Below are 26,766 nucleotides of genomic sequence, written 5' to 3'. Positions count from 1 at the left end.
TGGTGTGTTCTGCAAAGTTCAGATAGACACCCAACCAGCGGATCCAGTGTTGTCCTGCTGGGATCCTCTTCTATTCTACCACTGATTGGGTCCCACCCTGCCATGTTCTCTGTGAAGTCAGCTTCCAAGGCTGTCAGCTTTTCCAATGCCACTAGGTCCGTCCCCTCCTCCTTTGTAAATTAAGGACTATCCCTTCTGGGATAAATGCAACATGTATATCTTAGGGAGGCACACAGAGCACAGTGGATAAAAAAATGTGTAGCGCTGAAATAGATCACATGTTGCCAAAATGATTCACAAGTATACATGTAACAAAAAATAGTGTCCAATAAAGGTAAATGAAGTTCATATGGGAAAATTCCGCGAGGAAGACGTGATCCTGTGTTACTTCAATGTTATTCCAAAATCTGTGAAGACCCACCACCAGTGAATGTAAGGGGAGGTTTACCAGCTAGCCTGTGAGCGCCCTTCTCAGGGGGGTCAATACAGGCTCTGCAGAGATACAGATGATCGTAAATGGTGTCCTGTAGAGACCTCCAGGGATAACCCTTTATTGATTCCCTCTGTCGCAGTTGTCAGTGCGATCACTCAGGTGCTCCAATAATTGATATTCCAGCACAAGGAAGGCAATGATGATCCAATGTAAAAAGAGCAGTGCAGCGCTCAAAAAATAAATAAAATGCAAAAAATGTAAATTAAATAAAAAAATAAATGAAATATATCAGTCCAGAGCAGAAGAACTACAAAGAAAGCAGGATTCCTTGTATAGTGAATGGAGTGCTGAAATCAATCACCATAAATCCAAATAAATGTGTCTCCTCCACCAAAAGTGCAAACCACTCACCTGAACTTATGGACCTCTGAGTGAACAGCAGGTCAATTGTGCTTTTCCCTTGCACAGGGGTAATGGCAAGATCAAATATTCACATGGAATCGAAGTCCCCAAACGATGGATGGCCTCCAAACAATGCTCACAAATGGAGTATAATCATGTAAAAGGGTAAAAAGAAAACACATAGTGCTCTCCATATAGAAAAAAGCAACACAAATTTATTGTAAAATTACTCACAAACATAGCACTATGTCCTAGTGCAGGGGTCTCAAACTGGCGGCCCTCCAGCTGTTGCGAAACTACAAGTCCCATGAGGCATTGCAAGGCTGACAGTTACAACCATGACTCCCACAGGCAGAGGCATGATGGGACTTGTAGTTTCACAACATCTGGAGGGCCACCAGTTTGAGACACCTGTCCTAGTGCATGGAGTGGAAGCATACATGGAATAAAAACCAGGTAGGTGGCTGTCCTGACATCACTGCGAACACCCCGCACGCGGTACAGGACTTCCTTAGCGGATATAACAAGGACTAATGTGTCAGTACTAGATTTATAACGTCAGTTCCATGTTCAATCAATTAAAAATCCCACCCATTACCAGCTGAAAGACTGCCCATCACTGAGTAACAAAGTTACTCTGACACATATCTAAATACATGTCAAACCACATCGCTCACCTCAATCATTAGGAGGCACACGGACACATGTGTTTTCTTTTTACCCTTTACATGATGATTATACTCTATTTATACTCTATTTTTACTCTATAAAATACTCTATTTATTATACTCTATTTGTGAGCATTGTTTGGAGGCCAAGCAGAGATTTCAGAAGAAATTAGAAAAATATGTTAAGAAAGGCAGATCTATGGGCATATTAAATAAGAATGAAGCAGAATATCTGGTGTCTAACTCTACCAAAACACCAATGATCTACTACACCCCCAAAATCCATAAAAGATTGGAAAAACCGCCGGGGAGACCAATCATTAGTGGTATCAACTCAGTGTTCTCCCGGCTAGGGGAAAATTTAGACACCTTTCTTAAACCTCTAGTTAAGGAAGGTAAATCATACCTGCGGGATTAGCCTACAACTCATACAGGAGCTTCAAACAATCAAGGGGGCAGAAAACTACTTAATAGCTACAGTGGATGTCAATTCACTGTACACAAGCATTGTACAAGATGATGGAATACTGGGGGTAGAAAAGGCGCTACATGAGAAAGCGAATTTAAAACAAGAGCAGATACAGTTTATCTTGGAAGGTCTGCAGATGGCAATGCAATGTAATTATTTCTGGTACAACAAAAATTATTTTATTCAAACGAAGGGTGTTGCCATGGGGGCTCGATATGCCCCCAGTGTGGCTATTTTGATATGAACCTATGGGAAGAAGAATATATTTACAACAAGAACATTCCAGAACTCAGACTGTATCGGAGATACATAGACAACCTAGTGATTCTTTGGGATGGCACAGTTGAGAATTTTCAACAGTTTCTTCGGGAACTTGATACCAACAGATTCTGCCTCTCTTTCACTGGTAAATGTGATTCAGAACGTATTGAGTACCTCGACCTGGAAATCTATAAAAAACAGAACCTCACTGCATACGAGAATCTTTTTTAAGGGGACAGATCGCAATGGATATATTCCCACTTCTAGTTGCCATCATCCAAGATGGAAGGCGAATATCCCCAAGGGGCAATTATTGAGGCTACGGAGAAATTGCGATTCTGATGAGGATATCCAAATACAAGCGGATACTATCATTGACAGATTCAAGGAGAAGGGGTACTCCTCTGAAGTTCTGGCTAAATTGAAAGAAGACACCATCAAAATAGACCGAAAGAATCTACTAGTACAGAAAAACAGAGCAACAAATAGCCAACACAGTATGGCCTTCATCACTGGGTTTATTACACAGTATAAAAAATTTGAGCTCATACTCAAAAAGTATTGGCCAATCCTTAAAGAGGACCACACTCTTTCAAAAATCCTGCCTAACAAACCTACCTTCATATACAGAAGAGCTCCATCCCTAAGACACCACCTTGTACACAATGTAATAAATCCCCCCCTAGAAAGTTAACATCTGCCCTGAATTCAAAGGTTTTTATAAGTGCCAAAGGTGCCTGGCATGTAGGGTCAGTAAAAAACAACCACGCAGGAAAACCAGTTTCAAATCCAGAACAGACCATAGGGAATATAAAATTAAGAACCTCATAACATGCAATACTACTCATGTTACTTACATCATAGAATGTCCATGCCACCTCCAATACGTGGGTAGGACCACTAGACCACTATGTATTCGGATACGTGAACATATTAATAATATCCGTAAAAAGTTTCCAAAACACAACCTGTCTCATCACTTTGATTAAGTACACCAAAGAGACCCCATTGGCCTCATTTTTTATGGGATTGATATGGTCAAGGACAACTGGAGGGGAGGTAATAAGCAGACAGCTATATAACAAAAGGAAACGAGCTGGATATACATCGTTTAGCATCCTTAGTACCACATGGCCTGAATATGGACATAGACCTAAATAGTTTTTTTTTAGCAAACCCTTAATTAGAACCTACACATGGCAGGTCATGTACACAGATTCTTCCTTGGTGAATCTTTTTAGGGCATCATTGGAGCCATAGTTTCTCAGAATACATATTAGGTCCTTATGAACTATATATCTTTCTTTCTCTTCTCTTTATTCTAGTTATTTATTTCCCATTTCATATCAGTTAGAACTATGGGGTATGTAGATTCACCTATATTATAAAGGGGAGTCCTGAATGTTTGCCACTCTTGGGGGGGATTGGGATTGTCTTTAGGACCCACATAAGACCTATAACCTTTATGGTATTATAGGCGGGGGATTGCATTGAGACAACTACCCCCCTCCATATTGACCTTTCAGATTCAGGAAGTTGGCCCTATGAGTGGCTACCCATTAATAGCTGTTTGTCCCGACATTAGCTTTATTTTGGTTCTTTCCTTATTCACATTATAGACTGTTTCCCTTTGGCTCAGGGCAGCTAATGCCACATAGTTGGGGTAATGTGTGCCAGAGGGATAATATAACAGATTTGGTTAGGGGTAGATGTCATATACTGGTAATGTATGTGTGGGGCAGTCCTGTTGGGGATACTGATGGAAGTGATTTGCCCCTGGTAATCATATTCACTGATCTTATCCTTATTATAGTCCTATTATATACACATTTATATCTAAGGCCAATCTTCTGTATAGTAGAGCTATCTAACCTGCCAATAATAATGTCATTTTATTAAAGAATGTTATGTTACTAGAAGCAAACGATTAGACTACTTTGTATAACACTGTATTAATGGCTCAGGTATGCCATGATTTTTATACACTAGGGGGGGTATCACCTTGCAACGTTATAAAATGTATTCCAAGGGCCGCAAGTCACCACGATCCTTACGTGCATTAATAGGGGGACAGGATGACAATACTAGGTCCCACTGATTGGCAGATCCCAAGGGAGTGGGCGGTCTTGGTTGCACGGTATTCCCCATATTAACATGCAAGTGAGTGGTGTGAGACAACGCCTCAGAAGACGTCATTACGAAACGCGCGTCAGGCGGAGTTGCGCATTACGTCACTTCCGGGTAAGCGCCAGGTGGAACGCAGCTGGAGCGCACGCTGCAATCCCCGGGAACAGGCGCCCATTTCTTATACCCGGCCAGTTAGTTTTATGAGCCTGACTGTATAAACAGTCACAGCCTTTTACTGTTAACTTTTATTTTTATTTATTTTATTTCTGTCTACTATTGAGCTGCACTGAGATTATACAGTGCTGCATTATTTTAAGTATTTGGCACTCTGTGGCCACAATAAAAATCCTATTTGAGTACTACACTATGGGAGCCGAATCTTTCTCTTTCTGAGGGACTACCATAAAAATTGGTGCTGGAATGACCTTAACGTGGACAGATCTGATTTGCCGAGGAGAGACCTGGAGCAGTGGAAACTTGGGAAACCTATACTACATGCTGTACACCCCTGGTGGGGAGTTGGATCTGGTGAGTGGGGAACCTTGTGGGGGAGCACAGCAAACATATCATATGTGGTATAGGAACACCTTCCCTTACTGCAAAACTCTGCATCCTTAAAGTCCTGATTGGAATTAATAGAACTTTTTTTACTAGAGACTACTGTTCCTTTTTATGCAATTTCCTTCATGCGATTTATCGCTTGGATATCATATAGCCTTGGATTTGAGGCTGCAATTGGATTAAATATCACTTTTTATTTATTTTCTGATTATTAAATTTGTTTCTCACTTATATACAGCACATTGACAATAGGTTGTTATTGTTCAAATTAGATTGTCACTGTGGGTGGGAGCGTGCTGGCAGGTTTGCATACACCTGTATAAGGATCGATACAGGCTCACACTAATGTTATCACATTATATATATTTATTTTGTTTTACCATTGGTACCTGATGTGGAGGTTTACATATTTATTTTATTTCACCATTGGCATTTGATGTGGAGGTTTACACATTGAATATATTGATATATTTTATTTTTATTTAGTTCACTTATTAGTAGCTCACTTTTACTGGATCCCCCAGGTGGGGCCCTCTTTCACCTCATTTGGCTTAGGAGGTAAGGTATAGGCAGCGCCACCACCCACAATCTTTACACTATTTTTACACCATTTTCACTACCCCCTTTAAGGGGATTGTTTTTTTTGGGGGGCAGCAGCCGGGGTACACGGTTCTAAGCGCAGGTATATTGTTTTTTAGCATTGTTTTGAGGCCATCCATCGTTTGGGGACTTCGATTCCATGTGAATATTTGATCTTACCATTACCCCTGTGCAAGTGAAAAGCACGATTGACCTGCTGTTCACTCAGAGGTCCATACGTTCAGGTGAGCGGTTTGCACTTCTGGTGGAGGAGACACATTTATTTGGATTTATGGTGTTGATTTCAGCACTCCATTCACTATCCAAGGAATCCTGCTTTCTTTGTGGTTCTTCTGCTCTGCTTTGGACTGATACATTTCATTTATTTAGTTTCTATTTTTTTTTATTTTATTATTTTTTTGCATTTATTTATTTATGGAGCGCTGCATGTACTCTATTTAAGGACAATATTGACCTTCAGTGTTCAGCTGCTGTTTTGTTTTTAGTTTTTGTGCTGTCTGTATTTTCTTATTAATGATGATCCAATGTTGAAAAAATAGTGAAGCCAAATTATATGGAAAAAAGGGAGAAGGCTTCCAATAGTGCAGACGTTTTTAAAAAATGTATTGTAAAATGCACAAAAGCAAATAAAAACTCTCCTATAGAGAGTTACAGACAATTTCCTTGCAAGGATAAATAAAAAGAAGCTCTGTTCGTGTCAGTACACGGATTGCCGTTTCGCGCATGCGCAGTGCAAAAAACGTGACGCCCTACGGCCGTTTTGTCATAAACTGACGTCATCAGGGGCACACACGGAGCACAGTGCATGTCATTCACCTAGGCAAGTGATGTGTATGGGGGGTGGGGCCATATACTTTACATGAAAGAAAAAAGGTAAACAAAAAAAGAGTGCTATTTGTGTAGTGGAGAGGAGGGTGAAGATTTGCTTAAAGTCAACACAACCATCTCAACTCTTTTGTATTTTAACCTGTTCTCAATGGTCTATTAACATCATCCCAGGCCAGTGAGTAAATTTCTTTGTAAAATGCCTAATATCTAGAGATCTAATGTATACACATTTGTTTTACCCAACGGTATTGACATGTACTGTATCAAGTCCCACACAAAATTGTGGTCCCTGTATTGAGGATAAAAAGGAGAAAATAATTCAGTAAAAATATTTAAAACCTCATTATTTTGACAAAATATATTAAAACAAGCTAAAAAAAATTGTTGTCCCTAAGTGCAGTAATCCACTCTGACCTCCTCTGTATTCTCTATAATGCAGGATGGCAGCGGTCTCTCCACCTCTATTTCTAGGGCTCTCTGGTAGCATGCACATGTGTCAGTTCCGCTTCCTCCGCGCTTCGATCTCCACATAAATTATATAACTCAGACCAGGGCTTGGATAGCCTTTACATGCACTTCACCTTGGTCCCCTGTTGCAAAGGGACACCACTTTTATGTCACTTCCTTTTCAGTCAGATCGAGGCTTAGACAAGGAAGATCCTCCCTTATGGCCTTCATGCCACACTAATGACTATCTCCTTTCAAATGGAATGAGAGGAATACAGGGCATTAGCACCAGAGAGCTCTGGGAGTCAACCTTTCAGATAGGTTGAGGACCCGAGGCCTAATCTGCATTTGCACAGCTAAGGGAGACAACTGACCGAAAGGCCAACTGGTCAGGAAAATAAACGAATGTGACAACGCTTCCTAGAAGGTAGGAAACACAATCTAAACTGCAGGATGAGGGGGATGGGAGTGTTTTTTAATTGTCTCTATTGCGTTTATTGTAGAGGGAGAAGCAATCACTTCTCTTAGGTTGCTGTCATGGAAAATTATTGGAAAAAAATATATTCAGAAGATTCAAAAATGATTAAATTACTAAGAAAGGGCCAAAATGTGCAAAAAAAAAAGTAAAACAAATTAAAATATACAAAGTAGTCAAGAAGTTATTTTTGCGTAAACTGGTGCATAGCAAAACCTTAACACTTGGTCTGGTCACAATAGTTTTGCTTATCCCTAGACATAAAATGGAGAATTGGCTCACTGAGAAACTTCATCATACTATGGGGGAGATTTACTAAAACTGGTGCACACAGGAACTGGTCCAGCTGTGCATTGTACCCAACGTGCTTCTAGATTTTATTTATAAAGCTTAAAGTATAACCAAAGGCAAAAGTTTTTTTTATTTTTTTAGTTTTGGATGGAGTGGAGAGGGATTAGAACACTTGTCCGTTTGTATTGCTGTTTGTATCCCCATTAAGGAGATGTGTCCTCTCTTTTGTCCTGTTTAGCATTATCATTGAAAGTAAATGTAAAATAAATTACCCAAATTTGGGGTTTTCCTCAAAAAAGTAATAAATGGTAAATCTTCTAATGCGGACACTAATTCTGGTGACCTGAAGTTCCCCAAGGAATTACCCTAATCTGCATTCATTTCCTCTCACTTCCTTTTCTGTTTTGGGACAGGAAGTGAAGGGAAATCTCTGCAACGGGACACAGATGGGGAAAAAAAATGTAACAGGGGTTATAACACTACCTTACTCTATCCAAATAAAAAAAAAATGTCTATAGCTCTACTTTAATTGAACAATATAAAGTTAAAAGCCGATTGGTTACTATACACAACTGCATTAGATTCTGTGTATCCCAGTTTATCAAATCTCCCCCTTAATTTCTGGATGTACTAATCACACCTGGATTTTATGGAATGTAACCTTTGTTTATGCATTATTTCATCACATGCTCAGATTGCATTGCCCAGGTTTGTCACAGATTTACTTTTATTATTATTATTTTTTTTTTTTTTTTTTTTTTTAGGTACTTATATAGCGCCGTCAATTTACGCAGCGCTTTACACATACAATGTACATTCACATCAGTCCCTACCCTCAAGGAGCTTACAATCTAAGGTCCCCAACTCACATTCATATACTAGGGCCAATTTAGGCAGAAGCCAATTAACCTACCAGCATGTCTTTGGAGTGTGGGAGGAAACCGGAGTACCCGGAGGAAACCCACGCAGGCACAGGGAGAACATGCAAACTCCAGGCAGGTAGTGTCATGGTCGGGATCTTTTAGCACCAACGTCAACATACTTTTAGCACAGCTATAAGGAAGGTAGGCTTGCTGCAACTTACCTTTCACATTTTGTAAGGAGCTCTTCACTGCATCAACGCACTTTCTACAAGTAATCTGAACTGCAAATTCCAGCTGCCACAAAGTAAACAACACAACAAAAGAGTTAAAGTGGTTGTAAAGGTTTGGTTTAAATAAACTAAACAAACAAGTCATACTTACCTCCGCTGTGCAGTTGGTTTTGCACAGAGTAGCCCCAATCCTCCTCTTCTGGGGTCCCTCCTTGGCGCTCCTGGCTCCTTTTCTTCTAGAGTACCCAGTCGGAGAATCGCTCTCCTTCATGGACACCCATGTGGGCACGCCCCCGTGTCCTGCTGCTGCGTCCGTACACAGACAGCAGGACTCGGCTTCGCCCCCCAGCTCCTGCATCATTGGATTTGATTGACAACAGCAGGAGCCAATGGCTGCGCTGCAATCAATCAGGACATGACACACTGGCAGGAGCTGGTGTGCTCAGGTAAGTCTAAGGGGGGGGGGGGCAGCACAGGACGTTTTTCACTTTAATGCATAGAATGCTTTAAGGTGAAAAACGGCGAGGGTTTACAACCCCTTTAATCCGTTTGCTGCCAGGCCCTGTGCTCCAATTTTGTACACTCAGGTGGCCAGACCATTTTTGCACTTTTAACCTTTGCTTTTTTATTTTTCACTTATAGCTTTCAGAATTTGTGAAAAGACCCCCCCCCCAAACCATATATTTTCTGAAAGCACATGATCAGAAGAATAAAAAGAAGGTGCTACTGATTTTTTAGACCCCGCGGTATTTGTGCAAATGTTTCTAAAAGCAATATATTTGAAAAAAATACACTAAATCCATTATTAGCAGATAAAAACACAACAAATTTTACAAAATTTCTACTAAATATACAAGATTAACCTGTTTTGAGTTAATAAATAACAAAAATTTGTAACATTTAAATTGTGCCTTTTTGCAAAATGGTGAAAATCTTAATTGAGAAATTTTACGTTTTTCAATTTTTCCCTTACAGCTTTCAGAATTTGGGAAAAACTCCCAAAACCATATATTTTCTGAAAGCATATGACCTCTAGAATAAAAAGAAAATGCTACAAATTTTTTAGACCCTGCGGTATTTGCGCAAATGTTTATCAAACCAATATATTGGCAAAAAATACACTAAAACCATTATTAGCAGATAAAAACATAGCTAATTTTACAAAATACTAAATATAAAAGCTTAACCTGTATGGAGTAAACAAATATTTGTACATTTTAAATTGCAACTTTTTGCAAAATAGTGAAAATCGTACGTACCCAAAAAGTTCTCAAAAAATAATTTTTCACTTACAGCTTTCAGAATTTAAAAAGACCCCTGAAACTAGACAATTTTTTAAAAGCACGTGACCCGTAGAGTAAATAAAAAAAATGCTACAGATTCTTTGGACTCCGCAATATTTGCGCAAATGTTCATCATATCACTATTTTCACTAAAAATACACTAAAATCATTAATATTGTACATAAACACAATGTAACTTACAAAATTCCTGCTAAATTAGTACTAAAGCATTGTTCACATGTGGCATACTAAAGTGTACAACCATGGAGGGCCACGTTTACCCCCACAGGGATGCACAGGTGTTCCGTGCATCCCCATACAGGCAGTCCCATTTATGTCAATTGTGATGCAACAACTGCACAGGCATAGCTGCTGTTCCCAATCTGACATCCGTGTGGGTACATGACCCCGAACGCAGACAGTGTGAGCTCAGGGACATGCATGCAGACCTATATGGATGTAAAATTGGGAGCAACAGCTCTGTTCGCGCAAGTGCTACATCCAGAATAACATGTGAACAAGGCCTTAGGCCCTTTTCACACAAGCACACGGAATGGGCCTACCTGAAAAACGGACAGGCACAGGCAACGGACCACCCATTGTTCTCTATGGAGAGACTGATGTAAATGGACATGTGTCCATTTACACCCGCCTGCATCCGATCTAGTTCCCTAAAAACTGACGGATGGGGATTCCATTCCCCACCCATCTAGCAGATTGGATCGAATGGCATCCGATGGAAATAGACAGGCGGTCCGTTTCCATCTGACTGCCCCATAGAGAATAGCGGGCTATGTCTGTGTCTGCTCTGCATCAGCGGAGTGGACACGAACCTGTCATCCGCCCGCTCAGCGGGGATCAGCAGACAGATCCCCCATTGAGCAGGCAGATCTGCTTGACAGAATCCACTCCATGTCCAGGAGCGGTCCGTCCATTGGGGGCGTAGGGGCGCCACCCGCCTGCAGGGCGCTGGACTCTTTTTTTCCCTCTCTTTTTTTCCCTGTGGCTCCAATTGGCTTGAAACAGGTTGGGCTTGGGGCGCAGAGCATTTCACCCCAAACCTACCCACTTGTGACAATAGCGAATTGATATTGTCTTCCGGCTTCTCTTCCTGGCCAATCAGGATAGATCTGAAGGAGAAGCTGAGATATGCGTGGAGGGGTGAGTGCAGGCGGACCTGGGGGGGGGGGGGGGGGCTCTTACTGTGTTTGTATTTATATTTAATTTTATAATTTAGTTATTTGTTTTGGGGGGTCCTTTTCTCTGTATGACTTTACTTGAATGAATAAGGAATCTGTAAAGAGATTCCGCACTCGTTCATAAACTGACAGGCTGATATATTGTAACACTCTCGGTTACTATTATCAGATGTCAGTGGGCATATAGGAGCGATCACAGTGATGGCTGCAGGCGCTCAGGGTTCTACACTTAGGGGGTGGCAAACTCATGTTAACCAAGCCCCCCCAAAGCCCAAACACCCCTACCCCCTGCTGCGATCCCCAGCCTGTCAGCTTACCGGACCAGAACAGGGGTTGACAAATTTGCTTGGAATCTAGGAGCCAGCTAAAAAAAGTTAGGAGCCAGAAAACGCACCCGTCCCGACGAGTTTCGCGCGCAGAAGCGAACACATACGTGAGCAACGCCTGCATATGTAAACGGTGTTCAAACCACATGTGAGGTATCGCCGCGATTGGTAGAGCGAGAGCAATAATTCTAGCCCTAGACCTCCTCTGTAACTCAAAACATACAACCTGTAGATTTTTTTAAACGTTGCCTATGAAGATTTTAAAGGGTAAAAGTTTGTCGGCATTCCACGAGCGGACGCAATTTTGAAGCGTGACATGTTGGGTATGAATTTACTCGGCGTAACATTATCTTTCATAATATAAAAAAAAAAAATGGGGATAACTTTACTGTTGTCTTATTTTTTTAATTAAAAAAAGTGTAATTTTTTCACAAAAAAAGTGCGCTTGTAAGACCGCTGCGCAAATACGGCGTGACAGAAAGTATTGCAACGATCTGCATTTTATTTTCTAGGGTGTTAGGATAAAAAATATATATAATGTTTGGGGGTTCTAATTAGAGGGAAGAAGATGGCAGTGAAAATAGTGAAAAATAACATTAGAATTGCTGTTTAACTTGTAATGCTTAACTTGTAATACCAACGGCCACCACCAGATGGCGCCAGCTTACACATCTGGTAGTAATAACTTGTAATACCAACGGCTCACCACCAGATGGCCCCCTTTCAAGCCAAGTCGCCAGGACCCTATTTCTAGTCGCCATGGCGACCGGGATTTGTCAAGCCCTGTGCAGGAGAGAAGCAGTCGGAGCAGGGATGGATCGGCGGTGTGGGGGCTGGTATTGGGGGGCTATTTGAGTGATGGGGGGAGACATCTAGATCCTCCCAAGGCCCCTGAAGCCAGCAGGAGTGGCAGAGGAGGGATGTCGGCTTATGACTGTGGCTGCGTGGGGGGGGGGGTCATTTTGGGTGGAAGGAAGCTGCAGGAGGAAGAGAGGCTGAGGACAGGGAGGTGGCGGCAGTCACATTAGGGGTTAATAACTCTAATCAGTGTGTTGTAATCCACCGATCAGAGTTATAGAATTGTTCAGCAGAGTCTGCTAAACAATTCCAATATAAGCTTATGGTCATTGAAGTGACCATAAGCTTATAGGAAAGGGAGATACGAGGTCCATACGCCGTACTGACCTGGCCACCTGCAGGCCCCTTTGTAGGTCTGTACGGCGTACAGACTTGGCAGTGAAAGGGTCAAATGCTCAGCTATTGCTAAATATATATAGCCCAGCACTCTTAGTATTCTCAAACTTGAAGTGGTTGTAAACCCCTGACATGAAATCTGAACAAAGCATATTTATAGCAGAGGTAGGCAGGCAACCTTTGAGTGATAGAAATCTACCTGAACAACATGAGAGTTCAAAGATCACCAGGGTTCGGCGCCCTTTTTTTGTAAGAAAATAATTCGCAAGGTCTAACTCAGGGGTCTCAAAGTACCGGCCCGCGGCCGGGAAAGTGGGAGGGGGGGGTGGGGAGTAGATTTTCTTCACATGCAGAGTAGCGCAGGAAGCGTCTGTAATAAGTTCACTTGTCTGTCATGTCACGCTGCGGCTGCTCCCCGCCCCCCCGGCGGCCCCCCCTCTTCTCGTCCATCCCTATTGGGACACAGCAGCATTCAGGGGGCACATACGTTCTATGGGGTTGGTGGGGCACTACCAAGAAACACCTACTCTATAGCATGAAACTGTGTGTTTAAGTTGCATACTTGATGTAGATTGCTAAACTGAGCCCAGAAGTAAGTGCATTGTGGTACCTCGGCTTGTTGCTTGGTAATATGTCTTACCTTAGAAGGAGTACAGGGACCAAGAAAGACAAGAAAGCACCGCCGCATGAGACAGGGGGCTCTAGTCGTGCCTGCTCCGTACCTTCCTCCCCTGTAAATTTTTACATACCTATACAGGAGGAGCCATTGCCACAATCAGGGGTAACAATTTCTCCGGTGGCACCTGGGCCTGCAGAATTCTTTGGCTAAAGCATTGGTCAGCAGAGGCACAATGCAAAAATCTTTTGGCTAGTTTCCCCTTCCATGGCGAACGCCTCTTTGTGGAAGATTTGGAAAAATATATCGAGTGGAAAGACCACTCTTATTACCAGAGAAGAAGAAAAATAAGCGACCTTGTTTTAAACATTCTCTCTCCCCGGTTCCTGGTAAATCTACCTCCAGACAGTGGCGATGGCATTTTCAGCCAGCCACAAAGGCTACAGAAGACAAGGCCCAAAAGAACAAGAAGCAGTGCGGTTCAAAGGCTAACAAGCAGAACCCCAAAGCCTCTTCGTGAAGAGGTGCCCATGCTCGGCCGAGTGGGGGGACGGCTTTGTCAGTTTTCAGTGGCATGGCAGACAGAAATCCAGGACAAATGGGAAGTATCCACAGTATACCTAGGGTACAAGCTGGAATTTCGAGAGATCCCATCTTTATAGTTCCGAAGCTCAAGGCTCTCCAAGGATCCATTAAAAAGAGCGTCCTTCAAGATATTAGATCACTTGCTGTCTCAAGGGGTGATCACAGAAGTACCCCTAAAAGGTTCAGGTTTTTATTCAAAGCTCTTTGTGATCCCAAAACCAAACAGAGACGTCGGACCCATTCTGGATCTAAGATCTCTAAATCAATTTCTAAATTCGCCATTTCCAAATGGAAACTATTCGATCAGTGGTTGCCACCCTACAAGGTGGAGAATTCATGGCGTCAATAGACATCAAACACTCATACTTACATGTGCCTATCCATCCCGCTCACAAAAAGTTCTCAAGGTTTTTGGCAGAACATCGCCACTTCCAGTTTGTGGCTCTGCCCTTTGGTGTGGCTACCGCACCCCAGGTATTTACAAAGGTTCTAGCCCCTCTATTTGCAAATCTGAGGGCACAGGGCATAGCGATAACAGCCTATCTAGATGATCTACTCGTGATAGATTAGTCAGTGGCAATGTGTTTGAGCGCCATCTTTCAAAATCGGTGTTACTTCTCCACCTCCTCCTCCTCCTCCCCCCAAATAGAAAAATGAGCTGTGTGTTAGTGGGCGTCCTGACACTCCTGCTCGCCCCCTCCCCCCTCAAGAGGCTGTCTCCACACCAGGGAGAAAGTGTTGCATTACTGTGTGTAGTTGCAGACAGAAGAACAGGAAGTGAGGATTTCTCAGAAGAAATAAGGACATTTAAACGCAAAATCGAAGGATGAGGTAAGTGAAGGAGGACTGCACTAAGGCAAAGGAAGCTATGTAGGGGAAAAAAATTACCTTTACAACACCTTTAACACTTAATAACAGATCCCAAAGAGGCACATGTTTGACGATCCTGAGAGCATGTCAAGATCTGGCTGAAAGGAGCCTCCTGACTAAAGGATCTTCCGTTAGCCTCTTGTCTGAAAACACAGACAGGCCCGCAATCTGAATCCTAAGTGCACTGACAGACAGACCTTTCTCTACTCCTTTGTACAAAAAAATCCAATATACAGGGGGGGGGGGGGAAGGATCCAACCGGATCTCCTTTGCCAGGAAATAAAAGTTTTTCAAACTTTCCCATAGATTCTCCTTGTGACCAACTTGCGGCTGTCCAGGAAAGCATGAAAAACTTTGCTCAGCCTCCAGGCCGTCAAATGGAAGGTCTGAGGGCTGGGATGCAACACTGGTTCCTGATGGAGTAGATCCTTCCGATCTGGTAGGGGCCAGGAAAGATCCACAGGGAGGGTCTTCAGAGAGGAAAACCAACTCCTCCTGGGCCACCAGGGGGCAATCAGAACCACTTCTGCCCGATCCTGAATAATTTCCCGAACTACCAGAGGTAAGAGGGGAATAGGAGGGAAGGCATAGGCCAGAGCGAAATCCCACGGGAAGGAGAGAGCATCTGTCCCCAAGGACCCTCGCTCACTCTGCTTAGATAGTCCGCCAACATATTCTCTGAACCCCTGATGTGGGACTGCTCTGATTGAGGCGACATTGATTTCTGCCCAGGACAGAATCTGCTGCGACAGCATTAGAATCGACATTGATTTCTGCCCAGGACAGAATCTGCTGCGACAGCATTAGAATCGACATTGATTTCTGCCCAGGACAGAATCTGCTGTGACAGCATTAGAAGCGACTCCAAACAAGTGCCCCCTTGCTTGTTCAGGTACGCCACCGCAGTGGCATTGTCTGAGAAAACCAATAGGTCTCTTGAACAGACCCTCTCTTGCAGAGTCAAGAGAGCTTTCCCTACAGCTAGCAGTTTCCTGAAATTTGAGGAGCAGCCTGCCTCCTCTGGCAACCAAGCTCCTTGGGCCTACCAGCCCTGAGAGTGCGCAATCCAGCCCCACAGACTGGCGTCTGTAGTAACTTTTACTGGAGCATGTTGCGCCCAATTCTTCCCTCCCTGCAGGGGTTCCCGCTCCTCCCACCAGGAGCTTTCCCTACAGGGATTGAGAAAATCCTCTCTTGGCAGCTGAACCAGCTGATCTAGAGAATCCTTACTGCGATCCCAATGGCTTAAGAGAAACGCCTGAAGGGGTCTGGAGTGTAATTGGGCCCAGGGCACCCCTGGGGTGGCTGCAGTCATTAATCCTAATAACTGCATGATAACTGCATGATCCGCCGAAGAGAGGTCTGTAGGAGCAATTTGAAGGCCTGCATGGAGAGAAGACGTTTCATCATGTTCTCCTCAGAAGATTTTTCTTCCCGAGCAATAGAGTCTATTAGATAACCCAGAAAAAGTATGCTCTGGGAGGGCACCAAACAAGACTTCTGTTGGTTGACTTCCTACCCCAGACTCTGAAAGGTCTGCAAGATCAACTGCAGATCCCGGATAAGGGACTCGGGCAAAGATCAGAAAATCTTCCAGATATGGGACGATCGATACACTTCGTATCCGAAAAAATACCATGACTTCGGCCATGATTTTTGTAAACAATCTGGGTACTGCCGAGAGATCGAAAGAAAGGGCATTGAACTGCCAATGACTCGGCCCATTGTCCATGAGAATCGCAAATCTGAGGAACCTTCAGTGGCTCTGGCAGGTTGGAACATGAAGATAAGCTTCCTGAAGATCCAGGGTAACCATGAAGATCTCTGGCCACAATAGATTCCTTTACAGAATAAATGTTTTCCATCCGGAAACGTCTGTAGAGAATATATTTGTTCAGGATGCCTAAATTGACGACCATTCGAAAGCCGCCAGAGGCTTTTTGAACCACAAAAACGTGGGAATAAATTCCTCTGAATTTTTGATTTTCCGGAAAAGGAGATAAGACCCCCTCTGTTTCCACACGGAAACTAGATTCAACATGGCTTGTCGTCTCTCTTGGTTTCTCTCCAGATGAGTAAGAAAAAACCTCTGGGGGGGGCTCTTCAATTTCAATCTGTAACCCCTTTACAATGTTCGAAGAATAAAGGAATTGTCGGAAATTTCTGCACATTCTTTGACAAAATGTGACAACCTTCCCCCTACCCCTGCGCCACTGGGGATTTTTGGAAGGGGCTGAAGCAACAAAGAGAGTCCCCTTCTTTTGCTTATCTTTGTTAAAAGTAGGGTTGTCCCGATACCACTTTTTTAGGACTGAGTACAAGTACCGATACTTTTTTTTATGTACTCGCCGATACCGAATACCGATACTTTTTTTAAATGTGTCCCCAAATGCAGCCATGTCCCCCACATATTACAGCCATGTCCCCCACATATTACAGCCATGTCAGTGGCAGGCTTAGGCTGTAATATTAACCCCCTCAGCAATGGAAGTCTGTGCGAGACGTAGACTATAAAAGGAAACCTTCCTGCATAGGTGGTCAGTGGCATACTCAGGCTGTACCAAGAAACCCCTTCTAGCATGGGTGGTTAGCAGTAGACACAATCTATTATAGGGAACCCCTCCAGCATAGGCAGTAAGTGAAGGCTCAGGCTGTACTTAGAAACTGTGCCAGCATAGGTGGTCAATGGCAGACCTAAGCTGTAGTAAAATCCGCCCCTCCCCCCCAGCATTAGTGGTAAGCGGTTTAGGCTGTAATAATAACTGCTCATCATGGTGTTAAATGGTTTACTTAAATAAGAACACTCTCCCATGCAGCTACTCCGAACCATTAGCCGGGACCATAATTCTACTGCTGGGCAGAAAAGCTGAGTTAGGCTTACCGGTAACTCCTTTTCTGAGAGTCTTCCAGGACAGCCCATGAGACCTAGGGCTCCTCCTACCAGGACAGGAAACACGTTAACCCCCACCAGATAAAAGGGCGGTCCTCCAGGCCCCATGCCAGTCTTCTCGAGAACCGTAGGACTACCCTGAAAAACATATGCATTAAAACACATAACTTCCATACAACAAAACCGGGTGGGAATCCGGCTGTCCTGGAAGACTCTCAGAAAAGGAGTTACCGGTAAGCCTAACTCAGCTTTTCTCTCAAGCGTCTTCCAGGACAGCCCATGAGACGATGAGCCAGAACTTACCAGTCTAGGGTGGGACAACTGCCTGAAGGACCTTTCCACCAAACGCCTGTTCTTGAGCGGATAGCAGATCCAGGCGATAATGTTTAATAAAGGTCGAATAACTGGACCATGTGGCAGCTTTACAGATTTGTTCCGGTGAAGCACCAGCCCTCTCAGCCCAAGATGCAGCCAAAGCTCTTGTTGAATGTGCTGTAACAAAAGGTGTAGGAACTTCTCTGATTTTATAGGATTCTGAGATGGCCTGCTTAATCCATCTAGCCAATGTGGCTTTAGATGCACCTTTACCTTTGTGTGTACCTGAAAAAAGGACAAATAAAGTGTCTGTCTTCCTGAAGACCTTGGTGACCTCCAAATATGCAAGAAGAGTTCTTCTTACATCTAAAAAACTAAATTTCTTTTCCTGATCACCCTGTGGTGAACTACAAAAGGATGGCAGTACAATGTCTTGTGATCTGTGAAATGTACTAGCTACCTTAGGCAAAAAACCTGGATCAGTTTTCAATACAACTCGATCCTCAAAAATCGTGAGGAAAGGCTCCCTCACTGATAAGGCCTGTAACTCGCTTACTGAGCTGAGGTAATAGCTACTAAAAAAATAGTTTTTAAGGTAAGTAATTTAACAGAAATATCCTCTAAAGCAGACCTGGGCAAACTACGGCCCGGCGGACCTTTTAATCCGGCCCACCGCCGCCACGTTAATCACTGCGGCGGGGAACATTAGACAGCGTTCGTTTGAACAGCTGTTTTCCCCGCCGCGCATAGACACTCCCCCTTGGACGGATCTGTCCAATCGCGAGCAAGGGGGAGTCACATAGACACTCCCCCTTGCTCGCGATTGGACAGATCCGTCCAAGGGGGAGTGTCTATGGCATAGACACTCCCCCTTGGACGGATCTGTCCAATCGCGAGCAAGGGGGAGTCACATAGACACTCCCCCTTGCTCGCGATTGGACAGATCCGTCCAAGGGGGAGTGTCTATGCGCAGCGGGGAAAACAGCTGTTCAAACGAACGCTGTCTAATGTTCCCCGCCGCGGTGATAACAGTAGGCAGGGCCGGGAGGGGTCACTGTGCCCATCACACGCAGCCACTTGTGCCAACACACGCAGCCACTTGTGCCAACACACGCAGCCACTTGTGCCAACACATGCTGCCACTTGTGCCAACACACGCAGCCACTGTGCCACCATAAATTGTCGCCACTGTGCCAATCACACGCAGCCACTGTTCCCAAACACAGCCACTGTGCCAATCACACGCAGCCACTGTTCCCAAACACAGCCACTGTGCCAATCACACGCAGCCACTGTGCCAATCACACGCAGCCACTGTGCCAATCAAACGCAGCCACTGTGCCAATCACACGCAGCCACTGTGCCCATCAAACGCAGCCACTGTGCCAATCACACGCAGCCACTGTGCCCATCAAACGCAGCCACTGTGCCAATCACACGCAGCCACTGTGCCAATCACACGCAGCCACTGTTCCCATCAAACACAGCCACTGTGCCAATCACACGCAGCCACTGTGCAATCAATTGTTGCCACTGTTCCCAAACACAGCCACTGTGCCAAACACACGCAGCCACTGTGCCAATCACACGCAGCCACTGTGCCAATCACACGCAGCCACTGTGCCAATCACATGCAGCCACTGTGCCAATCAAACGCAGCCACTGTGCCAATCACACGCAGCCACTGTGCAATCAATTGTTGCCACTGTTCCCAAACACAGCCACTGTGCCAAACACATGCAGCCACTGTGCCAATCACACGCAGCCACTGTGCCAATCACACGCAGCCACTGTGCCAATCACACGCAGCCACTGTGCCAATCACACGCAGCCACTGTGCCAATCACACGCAGCCACTGTGCCAATCACACGCAGCCACTGTGCCCATCACACGCAGCCACTGTGCCCATCACACGCAGCCACTGTGCCAATAACACGCAGCCACTGTGCCAATAACACGCAGCCACTCTGCCCATCAAACGCAGCCACTGTTCCAATCACACGCAGCCACTGTGCCCATCAAACACAGCCACTGTGCCATCACATGCAGCCACTGTGCCAACACACGCAGCCACTGTGCCAACACACGCAGCCACTGTGCCAACACACGCAGTCACTGTGCCATCAATTGTTGCCACTGTGCCATCAATTGTTGCCACTGTGCCCATCACACGCAGCCACTGTGCCATCAATTGTCGCCACTGTGCCCATCAAACGCAACCACTGTGCCATCACATGCAGCCACTGTTTAATCAATTGTTATTGATTAAACAGTGGCTGCCTGTCCCCAGCCTCTGTCCCCCTCCTGTGTCATGTCCCCAGCGTCTGTCCCCCTCCTGTGTCATGTCCCCAGCGTCTGTCCCCCTCCTGTGTCATGTCCCCAGCCTCTGTCCCCCTCCTGTGTCATGTCCCCAGCCTCTGTCCCCCTCCTGTGTCATGTCCCCAGCCTCTGTCCCCCTCCTGTGTCATGTCCCCAGCCTCTGTCCCCCTCCTGTGTCATGTCCCCAGCCTCTGTCCCCCTCCTGTGTCATGTCCCCAGCGTATGTCCCCAGCGTCTGTCCCCCTCCTGTGCCATGTCCCCAGCGTATGTCCCCAGCGTCTGTCCCCCTCCTGTGCCATGTCCCCAGCGTATGTCCCCAGCCTCTGTCCCCCTCCTGTGTCATGTCCCCAGCCTCTGTCCCCCTCTTGTGTCATGTCCCCAGCCTCTGTCCCCCTCCTGTGCCATGTCCTCAGCCTCTGTCCCCCTCCTGTGCCATGTCCCCAGCCTCTGTCCCCCTCCTGTGTCATGTCCCCAGCCTCTGTCCCCCTCCTGTGTCATGTCCCCAGCCTCTGTCCCCCTCCTGTGTCATGTCCCCCTCCTGTGTCATGTCCCCAGCCTCTGTCCCCCTCCTGTGCCATGTCCCCAGCCTCTGTCCCCCTCCCGTGTCATGTCCCCAGCCTCTGTCCCCCTCCCGTGTCATGTCCCCAGCCTCTGTCCCCCTCCCGTGTCATGTCCCCAGCCTCTGTCCCCCTCCCGTGTCATGTCCCCAGCCTCTGTCCCCCTCCCGTGCCATGTCCCCAGCCTCTGTCCCCCTCCCGTGCCATGTCCCCAGCCTCTGTCCCCCTCCCGTGCCATGTCCCCAGCCTCTGTCCCCCTCCCGTGCCATGTCCCCAGCCTCTGTCCCCCTCCTGTGTCATGTCCCCAGCCTCTGTCCCCCTCCTGTGTCATGTCCCCAGCCTCTGTCCCCCTCCTGTGTCATGTCCCCAGCCTCTGTCCCCCTCCTATGTCATGTTCCCAGCCTCTGTCCCCCTCCTGTGTCGTCCCCAGCCTCTGTCCCCCTCCTGTGCCATGTCCCCAGCCTCTGTCCCCCTCCTGTGCCATGTCCCCAGCCTCTGTCCCCCTCCTGTGCCATGTCCCCAGCCTCTGTCCCCCTCCTGTGCCATGTCCCCAGCCCCTGTCCCCCTCCTGTGCCATGTCTATAACAAGTACTCGTACCAGTTTTCCAACAATGATATTTACTGCTTTTTATAAAGAAATACAATTGATTTTATGTAGTATTGAGTTTAGCCTTTTGGCCCGGCCCTCCAAAATATTTTTAGTTTCTCATGTGGCCCCATCGAAAAAATAATTGCCCACCCCTGCTCTAAAGGCTCAAAAGGAAACTCTACCAGAGTTTGAAGTACCAGGGACAGGTCCCAAGTTGGACAACTTCTTACCACTACTGGCCTGGCCCTTGAAATGGATTTAAAGAATCTAGCTACCGTGGGATTTTCCAAAAGAGAAAACTGGAGGAAAACGCTGATAGCTGCCGCCTGTACCTTCAAGGTACTAACTGAAAGACCCTTGTCGACACCCTCTTGAAAAAATTCCAAAATAGAAGGAACATCATGCGTTGATCTTTGGTTTTCAGACAACCATGAATTAAACTGTTTCCAAACTTTGGAATAAATGGCTCTAGTGACTGGTTTTCTGCAATTTACCAAGGTTTTGATCACCTTGTCAGAAAACCCCTGAGCCTTCAGTATCTTCTCTTCAGATACCAAGCTGTCAAGCTTAATGAAACCACCTGTGGGTGTGACACTGGACCCTGCGACAGCAAGTCCTCTCTGTTCTGAAGTCTCAGTGGAGGCTCCGAGACCAGAGACTGTAGCAGGGAAAACCATGGCCTCTTGGGCCAGAAGGGGGCAATCAGAATAAGGTCTGTTTCTTCTAGGAGAAACTTCCGGAGCACTTCCGGAATGAGTCTGATTGGCGGAAAGGCGTAGCAGAGGTTGAAGGGCCACGTATTCGCCAGGGCATCTATCCCCAGTGATCGATCCTCTGGGTTTAGAGAAAAGAACTCCTCTGTCTTGCGGTTGTCCTGATTTGCGAACAGATCCGCCTCGGGACAACCCCATTTGTTGGTGATCTCCGAAAAGACTTCTGGATGAAGTGACCAATTGTCTCGCTCCGCCCTGTGGCGACTGAGGTAGTCTGCCAAACTGTTTTGCGTCCCCTTCAGGTGCACTGCTGAAATTGAGCCTAGATTTACTTCTGCCCAAGACAAAATTTCTTGTGCAATTCCTTGAAGAATTCGACTCCTCGTGCCTCCTTGTTTGTTGAGGTACGCCACTGTCGCAATGTTGTCTGACAGGATCTGGAGATTGTGACCCCTGACCTCCTATTGAAAAGCTTGCAGGGCTCTCTGCACCGCTAGCAGCTCCCTCTGGTTCGATGAGGCTCTTGCTTCCTTCAAGGACCATTTCCCCTGTGCGACCTGGTCTTTGAGGTGGGCTCCCCACCCCCAGGCACTTGCGTCCGTCGTGATCCTCTTGGATATCGAGATGGACCAAGGCAGGCCTTTTGTTAGGTGCAGATTTTTCCTCCACCACCACAAACTTCTCTTTACCTTGGTAGGTAACCAAACTTTTGACTCTAGGGACCTGGCGTCCCCATCCCAATTTTCCAGAAGGAATCTCTGCAATGGTCTCTGATGGAATCTTGCCCATGGTACCGCAGGGAAACACGAGGTCATGAGACCTACCGTCCTTGAAATTTCTTAAGTCTTAAGATATTTAAAGAAAGTCTCCTCAATTTCAAAAAGGAAATTTTCTTTTGTGCCCTTTAGACTGGAAAAACCTCCTTTCAGGTTCCGTCCATTCTGAAAGAATCATATCCTTAAGTGACTGGTGTACCGGGAAAGTTCTTGATTCCCCCCCCCCGAAGACCCCTATACATTTTATCCTGCACAGATTGGATTTGCTGTGGCAATCTGTTCCGGGGCATATATTGATTTTAAAAGTTCATCAATATCCTCTGCTGGAAAAAGATAACTAGAGCTACCTGCCTCCTCCACCAATGTAGAATCCCCATTAGATGAAGAGCTCGGGTTCTTCCCTTCTTCCAGATCAGAGGTATATACTGGTCTCGGACCGAGGAAGGGGTCTAACTGAGGCCGAAGGCACTTGAGTTCTGGGACCAGATGGAGAAGGCCCCAGACCTGCTGCTCTGTCATTAAAAGACCGGAAGGAGGCTACAACCTCCTTCATAAAAGATATTAACTCTTTCAAAGAGGTAGTCTCTAAACTAGCCCTAGATGGAATACAATCCTCACAAACAAGTTATTTATATCAATCAGACAGCCTGGCTCTACAGTTTGAACATTTCTTTTGGGCAAAAAAACAGAAACAAGAACCATAAGAAAAGAAGGCCCATACAAAAAAAAAGGTCCCCTGCTGTATAATCACAGACAAGGGCTTACCTTGGGGGCAGTATGGGAACTGGAGGCTGCCGCTGGTTCAATCCGAGCGGGTGCTCCTTCCTCAGGCCTGTCCTCAAGCTCCATGCGGTGAGTGCAGATCGGCCGAAGAAAAAGGCTGCTGTCCCAGGCAGCATGTCCTTAGTGTACAACGCCGTGTTCCTTATCAACACGGCGCCGGAAAATGCGTCATGTGACTTCCGGTGCCATCTTGCCGCGTCACCGGAAGTCCCCCAACGCCATTTTGGTACACCTCGGTGAAGCAGAGGAGGACAAGTCTTTCACCAGGCAGAGCTGGGGAAAAAAACCTAAAGGAAGTTGCCACCACTTACACTAGGTAAGCAAGTACCTCCAAAATAGGGAACCCTTCTGGCAGAAAAAACAGGAACTAATACACCCAAGACTTGGCCACAACCAGTACTGGACGATGCCAGAGAAGGGGGGTCCACCAACCACAGTTGCCAGACCTAGGAAAAATAAAAAACGTGTCGTGCTCCTGGAGGGTCTGGAAACACAAAACAACTGCTCAGCTATGAGGAAAGATTAGAGGAACTGAATTTATTCACTCTTGAGAAGAGAAGAATAAGGGGTGATATGATCAACATGTACAAATATATAAGAGGTCCATACAGTGAACTTGGTGTTGAGTTATTCACTTTACGGTCAACACTGAGGACACGTCTAGAGGAAAAGAGATTTCATCTTCAAATACGGAAAGGTTTCTTCACAGTAAGAGCTGTGAAAAAACAGACTCTGGCCAGCTCAGTAGATTGCTTTAAGAAAAGCCTGGATTCTTTCCTAAATGTACATAATATAACTGAGTACTAAGTTTTTTAGGTAAAGTTGATCCAGGGTAAATCCGATTGCCTCTCGGGGGATCAGGATGGATTTTTTTTCCCCTGCTGTAGCAAATTGGATCATGCTCTGCTGGTTTTTTTTGCCTTCCTCTAGATCAACTGTGGGTATGGAGTTGGGTGTATGGGATTGTACTGTGTTTTTTTATTTTGTTTATTTATTTATTTTTTTGTGGTTGAACTGGATGGACTTGTGTCTTTTTTCAACCTGACTTACTATGTAACTGAGGGTCAGAGGAAAGAGAGGGGCCCCCCCAACTGCCCCCCTGAAAGGGTCCCATTTCTTGAAGAGTTGCAACTGTTATTCTTAGCAACAGGTATTTGTTTTCTATAAGTTTATATACTTACGGACCTTCCCAGGTCCAAAATTAATATTGAAGAGAATTAAAGTTTCAACTTTCAAGTTACTGTGCAGTACATCCTCTCACCTCTCCTCCACAGCTACTGTCACATTTTAAAATTGCCCTGCACAGCCGTATCATTCTTTCGCAGAGATATGTGAATGAATAAACTAGAGGCAGCTTGAACTCAATGGACCGCAAGCATGCTGATCAGAACACTCGTAGTCCATTCACTCTTCCTGCAGCTTTGAAACCAACAGCCTGTACAGAGGAAGGGGTACAGAGCTAGACGAAGAGTCTGCCTCATAGAAGAAAAAAATACATTTTTTTACCAACAAAAACATGTGCATTTATTAATATTTTTAAAAAGGTGAACTTATTAAAGCGCAGTTCCACACACTTTTACTACTTTCTCTTAAAGGACAGACCACCCATCCACCACTTGATTTTGGAAAAGTATTATTATTTTTTTCTTACTTACCTTTTCTAAAGTACTGAGTGCACTCCCGTCCTAGCTCGGCCGTAGCCCAGGGCATCATTTGCTCTTCCCCCCCACAGACTTCTGGGACCTGTGTATGTCCCAGAAGATGACAGGGCAATTCAGAAAGCGCCACGCGACTCATGCATACGAAGTAGGAAACCGCTATTGAAGCCTGAAGGCTCCACTGCCGGTTTCCCTTAGTTGGAATGGCGGTGCCTGTATGTGATCCGATGGACAGATCGGTCTCGGGGGGAGGGGGCGACATAGCGGGCTCCCTGGACAGATCTGTAAAAATAGGAAAATGGCAGCTCCCTGGACAGATAAGTGTACTTATTAAAAGTCAGCAGTGAAAGTGTTTGTAGCTGCTGACTTTTTAAAAAATATGTTTTGCGGCTGGAACACTTAGTCTGGCCCTCAACAAGATGCTGTTGTGGCATGTGCGTTGGAAAAAATGGGGTCAAAACAGGTGGTGAGGAGGCATTACATCACTTCATCATCCTCAGTCAATCACCTCTGAAAAGCGGTGCAAATGCAGATCGCTTTTCAGAGGTGCAGCAGTTTTAGACATGCATCTAAACGTAGGCCATTGGAGCTGTGCCCCAACAGAATTTGACAACACCCTTTATGAATTGCCCAGTGTATAGCTACAGCACTCAGACTTGGCATTGTGATAGATAAACGTTTGCTGGGACCCTGACATCCATCTAATGAAAACACTAGAAATGAATATTGGCGTCTGTGCTGTCTAACCTGACCTTTAGCCAGTCATGCCTACTCAGAATAAACACTGGGCACAGAAAACACGCCGATGATCACTATAAGTTACACAATGCCCAATAACGGCCGCACATGCAGGACAATTATATATACCTTACACGACACCCCAGTATGACCTGAGGGATCCATGATGTTATGCTCACTAGCCGACAACCTTTGAACTTCACCTTTCACATGTCATGACTCGGCAAGGCAGAAAATACGATACACCGAGCAGACACCAGAGGGCGAATTCTGTTTGTCTCCTCTGGCGAAGCAGTTTTCTCTGCCTGCAGCTATTGGTTATCTTCCCTAAAATGGCGGATTTTCGAAGACATCGATAAAAACAATTTGTAAAAAGAATGATAAATATTGTAGCAAGAAGACTCAGCTTACGGAGAGGCGTGGTTGATAAAAGAATAGTTCTAAGATGGAGGTAAAGTTCACTACAAAAGTCTGTGCTGTCATGTAAGAATACTCAGGCGTTTATTATCAATACTATCCAATGAATGAGAGCCGAGTGTGCCTGACTTCTTTGTATTCTCCTGGACAAATAAATAAATCTTGGAACTTTGTTTACTCTTTTCAATGTTTTAAGTGTAGCAACCTTAAAAAAAAAAAAAGATGAATGGTAAATGGGATTGCCACCTCAGTACTGTCCCTCAGTGGTGATTAGTAATTTTC

The 26,766-nt window shown here is 45.3% G+C and overlaps 1 protein-coding gene across 2 annotated transcripts in view; it reads right to left on the bottom strand.

The window, feature by feature from the left end:
• The window catches only part of CCS (copper chaperone for superoxide dismutase), a 259,850-nt gene extending 233,513 nt beyond the window's left edge, over window positions 1-26,337 (bottom strand). The window contains exons 1-2 of one of the 2 annotated variants that reach the window (XM_040328802.1): window positions 26,197-26,337; window positions 8,647-8,719 (exon numbers count right to left, since the gene is read on the bottom strand). In XM_040328802.1, coding sequence (XP_040184736.1) covers window positions 8,647-8,719; window positions 26,197-26,232 — 109 coding nt within the window. In that variant the 5' untranslated portion in view covers window positions 26,233-26,337. The remainder of the gene's footprint in view (window positions 1-8,646; window positions 8,720-26,196) is intronic. The other variant, XM_040328801.1, reaches the window with a different exon arrangement.
• Window positions 26,338-26,766: the final 429 nt, after the last annotated feature.

Source organism: Rana temporaria, chromosome 11, assembly GCF_905171775.1.
Source record: "Rana temporaria chromosome 11, aRanTem1.1, whole genome shotgun sequence".
In the NCBI taxonomy this organism is placed as follows: Eukaryota; Metazoa; Chordata; class Amphibia; order Anura; family Ranidae; genus Rana; species Rana temporaria.
The sequence above is the reverse complement of the archived record's forward strand: the minus strand, read 5'-3'. Positions and strand labels throughout refer to the sequence as shown.